This window comes from Lactuca sativa, chromosome 1, assembly GCF_002870075.4.
Source record: "Lactuca sativa cultivar Salinas chromosome 1, Lsat_Salinas_v11, whole genome shotgun sequence".
Lineage (NCBI taxonomy): Eukaryota > Viridiplantae > Streptophyta > Magnoliopsida > Asterales > Asteraceae > Lactuca > Lactuca sativa.
The window spans coordinates 87,808,986-87,824,746 of record NC_056623.2 but is presented as its reverse complement, the minus strand read 5'-3'; the positions used below and the strand labels follow the sequence as shown (position 1 = coordinate 87,824,746).

General features: G+C 38.1%; 1 protein-coding gene across 1 annotated transcript; it reads left to right on the top strand.

Moving 5' to 3' along the window:
- Window positions 1-8,466: 8,466 nt before the first annotated feature.
- Window positions 8,467-13,377, top strand: LOC111896984 (inositol transporter 1). The gene is made up of 4 exons (XM_023892960.2): window positions 8,467-8,938; window positions 9,052-9,122; window positions 9,211-9,546; window positions 12,150-13,377. Exons 1-4 carry the CDS (start codon window positions 8,797-8,799, stop codon window positions 13,092-13,094), a joined length of 1,494 nt encoding a protein of 497 aa, XP_023748728.1. The 5' UTR covers window positions 8,467-8,796; the 3' UTR covers window positions 13,095-13,377.
- Window positions 13,378-15,761: the final 2,384 nt, after the last annotated feature.

Below are 15,761 nucleotides of genomic sequence, written 5' to 3'. Positions count from 1 at the left end.
TAGTGAAGGGTGACTTAGTCATCTTTCCAAGCAAACAAGACTCGCATGTGTCATCTTCCCTAAGGTCGAATGACTCCAACACTCCATCCTTTTGGAGTTGGGCTATGCGCTTCTTGTTGACATGTCCAAGACGACAATGCCACAAGGACACTCTTTCCATGCCATTGGAAGAATCCATGCATAAAACATCATTTCCTAAGTTATCTACAATCATAACAGTTTCATAAATTCCATTACATGGTATAGCTTCAAAATATAAGACACCATTTAGATAAGCAAGAATAGAACCATTCTCATTATTAAAAGAAAATCTATAACCTTGTCTAAACAAACCATGAAATGAAATGATGTTTCTTGCTATTTATGGCGAATAGCAACAATTGTTCAAATCTAAACACAAACCATTCCTAAGCACTAAAGAATACACTCCAATCTTGGTCACAAGCGACGATCTTCTATTCCCCATGATTAGATTTATCCTTCCATGCTCCACATCCTTATTTCTTCTTAGTCCCTGCAATTTAGAACAAATATGGTAACCACAACCGGTATCAAGGACCCAAGAAATAGCATGAGATGAATCGTTAGATTTAATTGTATAAATACCTGCAAAAGATGGCTTGATCTTTCCTTCTCTTATGGCTTGCAGGTACTCTGGGCAACTTCTCTTCCAATGCCCTATTTTGTGGCAGTGATGGCATTCTGCCTCCTTTGGGATAGGGTTAGGCTTAGCGGGATCAACTTTGGTCCCACTAGAAGAGGAACCATCTCGGGACTTTCCCTTGCGGTGGCTCTTAAACGGAGCCTTTCTCTTCTTGCCTCTTCCTTGCCCAATGGCCAAAACAGGAGTAGCGGGTGGATTGGGAGTGGGTGCAACAGACTTGTCCTTGAGGTTGCTTTCAGCAACCCTAAGGAGACCTTGGAGCTTACTTAGGGTGACCTCTTCCTTGTTCATGTGGTAGGTCATCCTAAATTGGTTGTAACACGAAGGCAAAGAGTGAAGCACCATGTCGATCGCCAAGTCTTCCCCAAAGTCAACATTCAACTTGCGAAGACGATCGACATACCTTTGCATCTTTTGTAGGTGCACGGTTAGAGATTCACCATGACCCATTTTGGCGGAAATCATGTTAGTGAAAATCTCGTAACGCTCTTGCCTCGCGTTTTGGTGGTATCTCTCCAACAAGTCTTGGTGCATTTTGTACGGATACATGTCCTCATAGGACTTTTGGAATTCGGAGTTCATAGTGGCTATCATGATGCAATGTACCTTCGTTGCATCATGCTCATGATTTTCAAAAGCGGTGATTTCAGCCGAAGTAGCGATTTCTGGGTTGATCTTCTCGAGCTTCTCATCGAGGACATAGTCTTTGTCCTCATAGCGAGCAATAGTGCGAATGTATCTTAGCCATTCGCTAAAGTTCGTCCCATCGAAGGTCACCTTTTGACAATGGCTCATCAATGTGAACGAGCTAGCAGCAGCGTTGTTTGCGTTCGACATCTACAAATAGAAAGGACAAAGATAGATATATTAGAATTTGAATCCCTAATTATCACCCAATGAGAAAAATTAGGGCTAGGATCCAACAACAATATTCACACATTAGAAAAGGGATACCATAATCTAACATGCAAACATTTTGAAGGTAAGTGAATGATGATTCACTAATTCTTCACCATAAAACATAACTTTAAGTCTAAATGTATTGAGAATTCCTAGGTTTAGATGAGATTCATTGAAACTTTTCAATGGCATGTTTAAATCTCGATATGCCCCTCTCGTTTGTGACTGGGATACCGAGGATCACAAAGTGGGTGTGAATTACCATGAAAATTCACATGGTGCCTTCATTGTAACAATCACCTATTCGACGTGCCGGTAAACCACACACGCTCCATCGATCTATGATAAACAATGAATCACCCTTTGCCACCTTTGCTTAGAACCAATTAGTGTGCCGGTAAACCACACACGCTCCACTAACTTCTTAGCAATGGTGCAAAGTGTAATTTCATGGGATTGCATCAATTCACTTTTCCTAAAGAAACTAAGATTGGGAATTTTTGAAAAAACATGTAGTTACTTTGTATTTCATATTATACTTTTAATGAGGAGATGAGGTTGCCCTATCCTACCCGTTCGGCTAATGACCCTCCACCGATCAAGCAAGCGGTGGGTGTGAGTGTACACCCATTAAACGCCATTTTATAGGCCGCAACCTTATACCCACCTTATAGACCGGCTTCGTGAATAAGGCCTACTAACGGTAAGACTAGCATTTTAATTATACATACATACATATATACATATATATATATATATATATATTAATCTTGTAATATTATATTAGTATAGGGTTGAATTTTAAACTTGTAAAATTCTAGGGTTTGAAATTTAAATTGTCTAAATTAAACTTTTAATCACAAAATATAAAATTCAAAACTTGAAGGCAAGTTTTAAACTTTTCAAAACATAGAGGATCAAATAACAAATAATCTAAATTAACAATTAATCACATAATTATCCATATTTGATTTATTTAATTAGTTCTTGCAAAACAATTTACCAATTTAATTAAAATAATTAATCAATTATCACATAAGGAAATAAATATTTTATTAATTGATAAATATCTTCAATTAGTTCAAGAATATAGTCATATATATCATAAAATTGGATTTATATTGATCTAATATGATTAAGGCAAGTATCTCAAAGATAAACAGCAAGAAATCCCGAAGTTTGCTCTTTCTGACGCTCGAACTCGCCGAGTACCACAATGGACTTGCCGAGTTGAGCCTACTCGCCGAGTCCACTATGGGACTCGCCGAGTTCATCAGGCAGAAACACAAAATTCGAATTTAGCAAGCAACAAACAAGCAATCAATGTATCAATTCAATAGAAACCAATCTAGGCTCTGATACCACTGATGGGTTTTTGGCTATATGAACATTCCTATGTGCACATGCAAACCCTAATGCTTGGATCTAGGTTCCTGTAATTGAACATACATTGAATCCATGACTTCTAATGGCTAATATAGCATAATAACAATATGAATTCAGAATTAGAAGTTTACCTTGAATCACTTGCTTGATCTTTTTGTCCTTGGAGCTTTAGAGTCATAATTGTCACTCCTCTAATGGCTTACAAACACCAACTAGCAAGAGGATGATTTAGGAGAGTGGGGAGGGATATAGAAATCGGCCAGGGTTCTTCCAAGAGTACAAATCACGATTTCCCTTAGCCCTTGGGGTCTATTTATACTTGTAAGGCTCCTAGGGTTTCACCTTTAAACCCTAATTGGATAACTTAGACCTTAAGCAATCCTAATCCCTTTCATGATAAGCCTTGGATGATTTCAAGGCCTATCCATAGTCCTTAAAACCGTCCCCCTTTATCCATAAGGGATTTATAGCCCAAACTGTAACTATCAAACAATTGACAGTTTATACCCCTTTATTCAATTAATCTCTTTAAGTCACCAAATTAATTCCTAATTAATTTATGACTTATATTAATCAAATAATAATATTATTCCTTATAATATTCCTTCTCTCATTTTAAATCATCCTGTCAAGTTGCTATGGTGAAGGCAACCCAAAAGGACCATGCACAACCGGGTCAAATACTTGCCAAATATAGTTGTAGCCTTAGACACTATTCCAACACTCTAAGGGTTTCCATAGCTGACGAGAGGACGGTGTATGCCACTGAGGTAATCCGAGGATGTGTACTCGAGATTTTCGGCGTCAAGTTTCTGATTGATTTGGTTTCTATTGCGATGGGGGATGTCTGTGTCATCGTGGGCATGGACTGGTTGAGCAGAGTGGGAGCGGTTATCGACTGCGAGAGACAGCTGGTGACCATACGATACCCTAGTGGGGGAGTTCTTATGGTATATGGCGAGGGTACACGTTTTGGGTTAGCATTTTGTTCGGCCGCCAGAGCGAGACAGAGTCTACAGGGTGTTGGTCGACCCGGGCACCTCGTGAACTAGAAAGGGATATTGGTCGACCCGGCCAAGATTGAGGCAGTGATGAGTTGGGAGGTGCCGAGGTCACCTACCGAGATCAGGAGTTTCCTAGGGTCGGCTGGTTATTATCAAAGATTCATCAGGGATTTCTCCAAGATCGCCGTGCCACTCACCAAATTGACCTGGAAGGGTGTTGCTTTTCATGGGGTCCAGAGCAGCAGGCCTCCTTCGAGACACTTCGCCAGAGATTATGCGAAGCTCCGGTGTTAGCCCTTCCGGAGGGGATGGAGGATTTCGTAGTGTATTGTGACGCGTCGATATCTGGGCTGGGAGCGGTGCTTATGCAGAGGGGTCATGTGATAGCATACGCATCGAGGCAGCTGAAGCCTCATGAGACTAGGTATCCTACCCACGATCTGGAGTTGGGGGCGGTGGTGTTCACCCTCAAGATCTGGCGTCACTATTTGTATGGGGTTCGGTGTATCATATACACGGACCATAAGAGCCTGAAGTATCTAATGGATCAGCCCAACCTGAATATGTGCCAGAGGAGATGGTTGGATGTGGTGAAGGATTAAGATTGCGAGATCCTGTACCACCTGGGCAAGGCTAACGTTGTAGCCGATGCATTGAGCCGTAGGGCACAGGGCGCCCCGATGCGAGATGTTTTGTTTGAGATTGACAGTGATGACACCAGTGTTAAGTGCTATTCGTGGGTCCCAGGCTGAGACCGTGAGGCCAGAAAGCCAGAAGAGAGAGTGAGTTGTTGGGTTGGTATCAGAATTCGTTACTGATAGCCGGGGGCTTAAGACATTTCAGGGTTGGATATGGGTGCCATTTGTGGGCGGGACGCGTACCATTTTGATGGAAGAGGCTCATCGATCTAAATTCTCGATCCATCCTGGGGCCACTAAGATGTATTTGGACCTGAATAGGGAGTATTGGTGGCCCAGTATGAAGAGGGATGTCGCATGTTTTGTAGAGAGATGCTTGACCTGTCGCAGGGTTAAGGTCGAGCATCAGCATCCACATGGTAAGCTGCAGCCGTTAGAGATTCCCGAGTGGAAATGGGAACAGATTACCATGGACTTCATCACCAAATTGCCTAGGACTGCGAGAGGTGTCGATGCAATTTGGGTGATTGTGGACAGGTTGACGAAGAGCGCTCATTTCCTTGCTATCAGTGAGAGCTCTTCCGCGGAGAGGTTGGCAGAGATGTACGTGAGAGAGGTGGTATCGCGACATGGAGTAACAATCTCGATTGTCTCAGATCGAGATGTACGTTTCACTTCCAGATTTTGGAAGAAGTTTCATGAGGAATTGGGTACGAGACTGCATTTTAGTACCGCATACCACCCACAGACTGACGGGCAGAGTGAGCCGACGATTCAGATGCTCGAGGACAAGCTCCGAGCATGTGTGTTGGATTTCGGCGGGAGTTGGGACACGTACTTGCCCTTGGCAGAGTTTTCCTACAACAACAGCCATCATTCAAGCATTGGTATGCCACCCTTTGAGCTGTTGTATGGGAGGAGGTGTCGGACCCCCATTTGCTGGGGAGAAGTAGGGCAGCGTGTGATGGGTAGTACTGAGATCGTGCTTCAGACGACATAGCAGATTCAGCAGGTCAGACAGAGGTTGTTGACCGCTCAGAGTCGTCAGAAGAGTTATGCGGACAGGCGCCGGTCCGAGCTCGAGTTTCAGGTCGGCGACTTCGTGCTCCTGAAGGTCTCTCCTTGGAAAGGAGTGATTCGATTCAGGAAGAGGGGCAAGTTGGGGCCCCGATATATCGATCCTTTCAGGGTGATCGCGAGGGTAGGCAGGGTAGCCTACCGTTTGGAGTTACCTGCAGAGTTGGGTCAGATCCATGACACTTTCCACGTGTCGCAGCTGAGAAAGTGTATAGCCGATGAGTCGGTAGTGGTGCCATTAGAAGATATTCAGGTGGATGCGAGCCTGAACTATATTGAGAGACCGGTGGCGATTAGGGATCGGAAGATCAAGGTTTTAAGGAACAAAGAGGTTCCTCTGGTGCAGGTCCAGCGGCAGCATCGGAAAGGGTCAGAGTTGACTTGGGAGCCGGAACGTGAGATGCGGGAGCAGCATCCAGAGTTGTTTGCAGAGTGAGACTTCGAGGGCGAAGTCTAATTCTAGTGGGGGAGAATTGTAACACCCGAATTCCCAGATATATTAAGTATTCCTTTTATTTTTTTGGAGGTTGAGAGGGGACTCGGTGAGTTGGTGCTTGGACTCGCCGAGTATGGTCACGGATTCTTATCCGGGTTCACAGCTGGACTCGGCGAGTTCATGAGTGGACTCGGCAAGTCCACGTTGTTTAATGAAACCCTAATTTCCTGGGTTTGGGACCTATTTAAAGGCCCTTAGGGCCGTCATTTGCGGCTACCAAACCCCAGAGAGAAACCCTAAGAGACCTAGAGCGTTTATGAGGAAGGAGAGGCCATTCTTGATCTTTTTGTTGGTGTATTTGCAAGAAAGAGGTGACCAAGGCAAGAGGAGGCTTAAGGAGGTGCGATTTTGGTGACTTCAGAGTTCATAGACTTCATATTGAGGTATTTATTCGGACCTTCTTCAGATTTGGTGTTGATTCTTAGAGTTAGGGTTTTCTAACCCCTTTAGAGGATGGATATGTGGAGCAATTGGTCCCTTCTCGAGTTTATGCTTTGGATCTAGACCCAAAGAGGTCCAGAGACCTTAACCCTTGGAGCTTTATGAGTTATTTTGGGAGCCATGAGCTTGGGATGTTATTTTTGGGGCTAAATCACCATGTTAGACCATCTAGAGGTTATATGAGTGTCAAGGTCTGAACTTTACGTGATTATCATGCTTGGGAAGGTCAGATCTATGGATTAATGAAACAGATCTGACCTCAGGGAGGTCTATGGAGTTTGTGTATGGCATGAACTCGGCGAGTAGGGAGAGGGTTTCCCGTAAATCACTTAGTGAGTAGACTTGTCGAGTTGGGAAATAAGTCAGTGAGTCAGAGGGAGTTAGGGGACTAGAGTTCAAGGCGGAACTCGCCGAGTTGTTCTTGAGACTCGATGAGTTGAGTCGGGGTGGCCCCGCGATTCATGCCAGGTGTGACTCGTCGAGTAAGGGGAGGAACTCGACATGCCAAGCGGGACTAAAAGAGTTATTAGACACGTGTAGACTCGCCGAGTCGCCCAAGTGCACTCGACGAGTCGGGTCAAAGTTTGATCGTTGACTTTTAGGGTTTGGTCAACAATGTGGCCTTTGAGCTGATAGAGGGGTAAAATGGTCTTTCACCCATAGAGGGTTGAGTCTAGTCCCGAGAGTTGTATTTATGAGAATCTTTACTTTGTGTGATTCGGCGGAGGCTAGATCATATTTCCACCGAGTCAGAGATATACCGAGACATCTGAGGTGAGTCTTCTCACTATACTTTACCTAGTGTGGTAACAGAGTTATGTGACAGAGTATTCTAGAGTTATATGTCAGTGTATTTGCATGATGTTATGTGTTGTGATTTATTGTGATATGTGATATGCATGATTCAAAGTTTACAGAGTTAGGACCAGTGGGTCCACAGAGTTATGGGACCAAGAGGGTCCCACAGAGATATTCGACCTGTGGGTCAGCAGAGTTACAGTCTTGAGTGGCTGATATGTGTTTGTGTGGTATTTTTGGGAACTCACTAAGCATTTATGCTTACAGTGTTATGTGTGGTGTTTCAGGTACCAGTGATAATCGCGGGAAGACGCCGACATGACTCGTACACACACATACTGAAGTTCATTTGTTTTGATCTTGGGATTTTGTATTGAGATAATGATGATACAATGTTTTAAAATGTGGATGAGAATGAAAATATATGGTTTTTAATATGCGAAAAATTGTTTGAATTTTTACGGTGTTACATTTTTTATACAATTAAAATTAGGGTTTTATATAGAAAAATCTTGTTACATTGGAGTTTTTTTTTATATAGTCATAATTTTTTTTAACAGAAAAATCTTGAATATTTAATATTTTGCTCAAATTAACGAAAAATCTTTATTTTTATTTTAACAGAAAATAACAGATTATCGTGTAAAATTAAATAATCGAGATTTTTTTGGTTATTTTTTAAACTTTATCAAAAAAAAAAAAAAAATCCGAATAATCTTAGATTTTTATGCATATTACCAACTAAAATTATGAGCTTTTTGCCTTTTCATTTGTACAAAGATTTGCGATAATAGAGAAACCATGCGAAATAACTAAAACATTTTATTTTGTGTGTTTCACAAGTTTTTAACAATTTCCTACGGAATTTGCACAATTATTAATTACTTCCGACAAAATACTATGTTCTTTTTCTTAAATAATGAAAACTTTTATTTTCTACAAATATAAATAATTAGAAAAATTAATACTAAAAATGAAAATATGTTGGTGGTGACTCCCCCGCTTGTGATTTTAGTTTACACCCCAATTCAAACAACTTTAAAATCAATTTCTCCACGTCTTGCAGTCCTTACTTTATCTTCACAACATCGTCGGAGAGTTGCAGTAAATACCATTCTTGTCCCCAAATTTCATCCGATCAGTCTAGCTTAGTTACTTTACTAAAATTCCGTCATCTTTGACTATCAAATTCCAAGGAACAGATTCACATTTCCCCTTTCTCCAGCTCGAAATCAGCCAATTGGGTGTATTTGTTTGGTACCAGAAAGATCTTGATAAATTGACAAACAAATCACTCGAGAATAGCCTCAAATTCACCTTGGATTTTCATCTACCCACCAATTCGATAAATTGAGTTGTTGGTATTCTTGAATTATATAAACTGGGTTGAAGATGACGATCGAAACGCTTCCAGGGAGTTCAGGGTTTATAGATTCCAGCCATGATAAGAAAATAACATACTTTAGCAATACATATGTATTGGGTTTAACTGTTGTAGCTGGAATCGGGGGTCTCCTTTTCGGATACGACACAGGTCACCTTCTTTTCTGTTTTCCTTTTGTTGGATATTATACGTATGATCTCTATCTTGGTTTGATTTGGTAATATACGCTAAAACTACTCAATTATCATATATGCATCTTTCAGGAGTTATATCAGGTGCTCTTTTGTACATTCGTGACGAATTTGAAGCAGTTGATCAAAGTAGTTTTCTACAAGTACATCTTCGATTCCCAACTTAATCGATCAATTTTTCTCAACATTCAACTCGTTTATGATAGTTTATATAAATATATAATTGTACAGGAAACAATTGTAAGCATGGCATTAGTTGGAGCAATGATTGGGGCTGCAGCTGGAGGAGCGATAAATGATGAATATGGGCGAAAAGCTGCGACTCTTCTTGCAGATGTGATATTTGCATTGGGATCTTTTGTAATGGCTGCTGCATGGAATCCATATGTGATTATATTTGGTAGGCTTTTGGTTGGATTGGGGGTAGGTGTTGCATCTGTTACTGCTCCAATGTATATAGCTGAAGCTGCTCCATCAGAAATAAGGGGAGGTCTTGTGAGCACCAATGTGCTTATGATCACTAGTGGACAGTTTCTTTCTTACCTTGTCAATCTTGCTTTCACTGAGGTTAGATTTTTTCAACTTTTATCTTTTTATGTTATCTTCTTTGTGATGCACTGCTTTTCTTGATTTAGAATAAGATAATTTAGGATAGAAATAATCACCATTATCAAAGATGGAGCAAAAGAACCTCTACAAGAATGCAAATAAGTCGAGCACACTAAAGAACCTTATTTTTAACTTAACATAAAAAAGGGATTACAATCAAGAGGAAATATCACAGTATCAGTCTTGTTATTTGTTTCTCCATATGATTATTTTGACCAAAATCATAAAAAGAACCATGAGTATGGGTCAACCAATTAATGACTTATCCTCATATTCAAAGACAATAAATCATTAAGAGAAAAACATGAAAGCATTTGTGATTTTTGCGTATTAATATATCACAAAATAACTTCTAAGCATGCCAAAATGAGGATTCTATCAAAAGGCTTACCGGCGATACTGCCAAAAAATTAATGAAATAACATGTCATTCTGCCAATAAAAATTAAAGAAACATTTACAGAAGCATCAGCAAAAACCCACCAAATGTTGGATGAGATTTGATTAGCTTGATGGTGGAGAAGCGGATTTCTCTTGGATCGTGTAAGTTTATTTTTCTGATATTTTTACCCTATGTTTGGTTTACAGGAAATCTAGTCTAGGATAATCTAAAAGGACACTTTGTGTACAGTGGTGCGGACACAAACTATTTTAGTAGGGGTGTCCAAGTACACCTAATAGAAAAAATTAAAAAAAAAAAAATTTACACTACGACCCGGAAATTGAGCAGTGGCCCGAGACCCCCAATTCTCCACATAGGTCTGCCACTGCTTGTGTATCTAAACACAGAAACACAAGCCAAAATCACCAGAGGGTTTTGAGTTCGCATAGGAGGGTTGAAGAAAAGTTATATCTATATGGCTCAAAAGAGGAGTCGTATAAATACATGACAAATTAGAGTTAATCTTCTATATTAGTTAGGAAAATCACAAAATTAATGGTATAATCATTAGTTACCAAAATTGATAAAATTTATCAATTTTACCATAATCACCCATTAAAATTTGGTTTTTCCATAATGTAACTAATTCAAATTTCCGAAGACCTTTTGGGGCGGCCCCTTGAACCCCGCTAAGAGCTTTGCCCTTAGGACCCTGCAAGGGGTGCACCCCCTTTACCCCCGTTTTTTTGTCGTACCGGTTTATAAGTCGGTCTTATATATGTATGCACTCCACATTCATCAAACATATAATATAGAGTACAAACGATAAGCTTCTTAGCTCACATGTCAGTTCCAATTACACAAAATGTCATGTGACACTAAAATCACCAACGCCAAAATCATTATATATTTCATTTATTGATACATATAAAGAATCCATTCTTTTGAAAAACAATGCTAGAAAACTAATAACATTAAATCATAAAACCACAATCATTCATTCGACCACTAAAACGCAATGATATAAATTACAAATAAAAGAAATTGGCAGTGAAAGTTTTCTAATTTAATATTGAAAATGGAAAGACTAATATCATGAAATACTAGAAGAACCCTCCACTCCTTGGTGTTGATAGTGACTGATTGCATGATACGAACTAAGAACCCTGACGATATAATGAATGTTATTAGAAATTGTCAAGGTTGATGTTTTCCTTCGAGTCCCTGAGTCCTACATCACTTAATTCATGAAACAAAGTGGGTGGAGTTCCACTATAAATACGAGGAGTGCCTTTTGTATTTTGCTAAAATAAGTTTCTGTTCTCTTTTGAATTGGATGGTCGTTTTGAACCGGATGGGGTTTAAAGAGGCATTCGATTATGAGTTGTTCTGATTTGGTCCTACTTTGTACTAATACGTGTACTAACGTTATAGTTGGTTGGCGATACGTGTATAAAAAAAATCCAATGATATTTTTTGTATAATTATGATATTTTGTTACCCTCACAAGTTATTTTCCCTTATAAAATTTATTTATAAGTCCCTTTTTTACTCTACGTTATAGGTCAACAAACCGGAATTTTAAATCGAATAGGACTGGTTGATATTCGCTTCGGTTTTTCTCTACAACAACAAAGTTGGTTTGAAAAACCTATGTTTTCACTATTTTTTTCGGACTTGATTTCGGTGTGAGAAGCTAATGAAATTTCCGTGTTTGATCACAAACTACCCAATAAGCAAAACTCATTGCTTCGTCATAACGTAAGGTGTTTTCCCACCATCGATCTCAGGGTTTAAAACGACATTTTTTTTACTTTATTTTTTAGGAAAAATGTTTATCGACGATCGGGGTTGGTATAAGTGTCAACCGTCAAGTCGAGAGGTTTGACATAATATCTCAAATCTCAATTCAATTTTAAATGAGATGTTAATTTTCAGACCAACCTGTTCGTTTTTTTTTGTTCAGATCGTGGAACTTGTGAATATTAAACAGTCTAAATAGAAATCACAAAATGTGACATTATGCATAAATGAGAAAAATAGTCCCCAAACTATACATAATAACATGATTAACATCCAAGATTCACATTTATGACTAATATTCTCTAAATAGAATCCAGATTCATAGATCTTCATAAAATGTCTCGAATCTAAAACTCTATACATATGCTATTGAACAGGTTCGTGGGACATGGCGATGGATGCTTGGAGTAGCTGCTGTTCCCGCTATAATCCAATTCTTCTTGATGTTATTTCTTCCCGAATCACCACGGTGGCTTTACATGAAGAAAAGCAAATCCGACGCCATTGTTGTCCTCTCAAAAATCTACGATCCTTACCGGTTAGAAGAAGAGCTCGACCAGCTTTCCACCGCTCTAGAAGAAGAAAACCAACGCAAAAACGCCGTCAGCTACTGGGACGTTTTCAGAATCAAAGAAATCCGCCTTGCCTTTTTCGCCGGAGCTGGTCTTCAAGCTTTCCAACAGTTCACCGGAATCAACACAGTCATGTACTACAGTCCAACCATAGTTCAAATGGCCGGATTCAAATCAAACCAGTTAGCCCTTTTATTATCCCTCATAGTCGCATTAATGAACGCCGCCGGCACCGTCGTCGGAATCTACCTCATCGACCATTTCGGCCGCCGGAAATTAGCGCTAAGCAGTCTGTCAGGTGTAATCCTCTCTTTGATTCTTCTATCGGTTGCGTTTTACTTTGAATCGATTGGGGTTGCGAACATTGGGTGGGTCGCTGTTCTAGGGTTAGCTCTTTACATTGCGTTCTTCGCCCCTGGTATGGGTCCAGTTCCATGGACGGTGAATTCTGAGATATATCCGGAATCGTATAGAGGGATATGTGGAGGGATGTCGGCGACGGTGAATTGGGTGTCGAATTTGGTGGTGGCGCAGAGCTTTCTTTCGATTGCGGAAGCTGTTGGGACTGGTTGGACGTTCTTGATTCTGGCTGCCATTGCTGTTCTTGCGTTTGCGTTTGTGTTTGTGTTTGTGCCGGAGACGAAAGGGTTGAGCTTTGAGGAAGTTGAGAGGATATGGAAGGAGAGAGCTTGGGGAAGGAGTAGTTCTTCGCGTTTGGAATCTCTTATTGAAAATAGAGAGGAACCCTAAACCTAAAGAAATGGAAGAAGGAAGGTAGATGATGGAAATTGAAAATGGATATGGTGTATAGCGATCTTGGTGTAGATGAGATAATACGAAAAAGAAAATACGGTAGTAAGCATGAATGTGTATGGTTTAAGTGTGATTTTCACTTGATATTATTAAACCATTCAAGATTTTCAAGTGAATGGTGGTGATACCTTTGATGTGGTTTAGTTTCACTTTGTAATTCATGACTATTATAAAGTGTGCTATGATATATATCTAAAAAATCTTGATTTTTATCAAGAAACGTTTTCCAATATTGCTAATTAAGGAGAGGGAAATTTTTGGTAACAATGTTTTTGTTTTGTTAAAAACTAGATTATGACCCACGTTAAACGCGGGGAATACATAAATAAAATGCAAATTTATATAGATATTACAAAATAGTTATAAAAAATAGGGTTATTGGTATTATTGAAATGTGTATAAATTACATCAAAATAGGTGTATATATATATATATATATATATATATATATATATATATATATATATATATATATATATATATATATATATAGCGTTAAAGAACATCTTTATAGATAACATTTTTTATTTTATTAGTTCAATGACCTTGTTTGTCACATATAAGTATCTTCAAACATTTTTTATTTGTGACACGGAAAACAACTATATATAGTCAACTATGCGTGAAAATGGGTCTACACAAGTATAATCCAACATTTAACAATGTACTTTCAAAATACATTGTTATTTTATGGCTATATTGCGAAATATAACTGTTTATTTCAAAAAATAGCAATTTATTTATGTTCCTTCAAAATGGACCACATAAAACCCCCCACAATATTAAATATAAAGAAACTATAACCAATAAATCTGCAACGAAGCTAATCATCTCCCTCCACTTTATCTCTAATATCAGATCTTTTTTTTCTTAATCTAAGTTATTGTCACTATCATCGACAATGTTAAGATTCATTGATGACTTCATTTTTATTTTAGGGATAATATGACAGAAATCATTTATCAGGTCCATCATTTATGTTTATATATTCGTTTTTTTGTTGATTTTGATATGTCTTTTTCGGTTTACCACCATCTTTTTTTTCAGGCTCCTTTTTTTTTTTTTTTTTTTTTTTTTTTTTTTTTTTTTTATGAAATAACATTTCTTTTGTGAAATTCTTTCTACGGTTTTGAGTATGTGCAGGTATGTTGATTTTTTTTAAGTAAAGAAAGTAGGGTTTTTGTTCGATGTTGGTTCCTAGGTTTGGTTCTTATTTTTTGTGATTTCTCATAATCCATTGTGTTTTATTTTCCATCTTTATCTACAATTTTTATGTATAGAACACTTTATCCATATAGTCTTTCACTATAGAGTTTAATGAAGGAAAAAAGAAACACCCCTTTAGTTTTATTTACTTTGCAAATTATCGAGCCTCCATGCAAAGCTTACAACATAATGAAAAAAACAAAAAACCCTTATGAGGTAAATGTCAATTACGATTCTACCCCTTTTCCTCTTGTAACAATTATCTCACTTCAAAACATCTACTTTTGTGTTTCAGCATATTATTAATAGCATGAAAGATCCAAGCATTGTTGCATTTTGGTTAATCACAATGCCTCAAATTATGGGAGGATTTAAATATGATGATGAGGTCAAACATAAAATATGGTGGTAATATAAGGTTCTTATATTTCTTATTTATTTATTTACTTATTTTTTAATTCAACTTTATTACGAAATTAAATAGCTTCTTTTGTTGATATTAGTGTTTCTTATATAGAAAAATATGTGATATGATCAACTTCGTGATGCTATAGCAATGAGAAAACTTGGATGAGCAGGAAGTGAGATAAATTTATAATTTATTAACTTTAATAAGAAATTAATTAATTACAATTTTGTTATTGAATTTGAAATACAACAGAGATTATATCAATGGATCCTGAACGTACAAGAAATGATTAAGTGGTAGTAAAGAACAATCCTTACTATAAAGCAAAGAGCAAATTAGGGGCAGAAGTGATGAAGCTCAATCTACTACCATGACCTCAAAATGGGGGGGGGGGGGGGGGGGGGGCGGAGGGATCAGTATAAACAAAAGTTTTTTCATTTATTTTTAGTGATTTACATATTTGGTCCCTGTGTTTAGTTGATTTTTTTTTGGTTTTGGTCCCTAAAAAATCAGGTTGTAGTTTTTGGACCTTGTTTCACTATTTCTTTTTCATTTATTTTTAGTGATTTACATATTTGGTCCCTGTGTTTAGTTGATTTTTTTTGGTTTTGGTCCCTAAAAAATCAGGTTGTAGTTTTTGGACCTTGTTTCACTGTTTCATAAAACTTTTATGATTGCCTAAGTTAACAGCCTAGCTATTAGTGTTTTTTTTTTTTTTTTTTTTTTTTTTTTTTTTTTTTTTTTAATCACCATTTTGCCTTTGAACCAAAACTAAAAAACATATAGCATAACAACAAAATTCATATATATATATATATATATATATATATATATATATATATATATATATATATATATTTTACTTAAGTTTAGAGTAGATTACATTTTTGGTCCTTGAGTATGCCTGATTTTTTTCCAGAAAGTTTTGAGGGGCGTTTTTGGTATTTCAGGGTCAAATGGTGACTCTAGTTGAGTGCACACTTCTATTA